Raw genomic sequence first — 1,047 nt, forward strand, 5'->3', positions numbered from 1 at the left:
AATACAGAGGATCAAATAGGGTGTTCTTTGTAATCATCAGTAAGTTTTAGTTTATCCTCATTGATCAGATACCATGCATGTTTTGCAGCAAGCTTATATGCATAAATTTAAGTGTTAATAACCTTCTATGAATATGTTAATAAACTGTGTAGTTATACACATGAATTTGGGTCTTTGTAAATTAAATTTCTGTTCAATGTATTTTTCTTGTGATAGTTGTTCTTTGTCTGTTGCAAAGAATAAGGTTAAGGATGTCTGTGAAGCAGGCTTTTGTTTCTGGTTTGGATAATCCTTTTTGACAACCAAATAATCTATATTCTATGGTTCTACATTCTAGTGGGTCTATGCACTAGTATATCCAGTATTTCTTTAGCTATGCTTATAAACACATGAACTGATTTAGATGCAAACAGACAGAATGATCTGACAGGAGGAAGAGAGCAAAAGGTCTAAAAATATAGAAGATGCAGGTCCATAAATTAGAGATGTAGCAATTTAAATCACCAAGAGAAATGTAGGTTGTGTACATGAGATATAGAGACTAAAAGGTACTTGATATATTGATATAGAGTGAAAGACACTGAGAAGGAGAAAGTTAATAAGTCACTATTTGTTATAAATAGATGCTATAATATTCAGTAAATGTCTTTGTATGTGCTTGTGTGCTTCTGTGAGGTTGCATTTACACCTGTATAGTATAAGTATGTCCACTAATCAATCTATCCTCTTGTAATTCCATGTGAACTTCTGCCTGTCGTATAATGTTGAATTTGAAGACATTTACATTTTCTTCTTACAGGACCGTATGGAGGTAGTGACAGTGTTGGGTGCCGGCCTACTTGTGGGCACATCTCTCACTGTCATCATTCCTGAGGGAGTCAACACACTGTTCAGCATGGAAACAAGCACAAAAGGTATTTATTGCTTATTTCAGTTTCTTTTTCTTTTTTATAGTAATAGGGAAACTATTTAATTGATCATTGGCATGAAAAGCTATATAGATAGACAACTAATTCACACACAATTGATGTTTTGTTATGAAGCCTC

General features: G+C 33.5%; 1 protein-coding gene across 1 annotated transcript in view; it reads left to right on the forward strand.

The window, feature by feature from the left end:
• The window catches only part of LOC119581726 (zinc transporter ZIP9-like), a gene marked incomplete at its 5' end in the record, with an annotated part of 10,719 nt that overhangs the window by 2,368 nt on the left and 7,304 nt on the right, over window positions 1–1,047 (forward strand). Inside the window, 1 exon segment of the mRNA XM_037929853.1 lies at window positions 800–914. Coding sequence (XP_037785781.1) covers window positions 800–914 — 115 coding nt within the window.

The sequence above is a fragment of the Penaeus monodon genome, chromosome 15, assembly GCF_015228065.2.
Source record: "Penaeus monodon isolate SGIC_2016 chromosome 15, NSTDA_Pmon_1, whole genome shotgun sequence".
Taxonomy (NCBI): Eukaryota; Metazoa; Arthropoda; class Malacostraca; order Decapoda; family Penaeidae; genus Penaeus; species Penaeus monodon.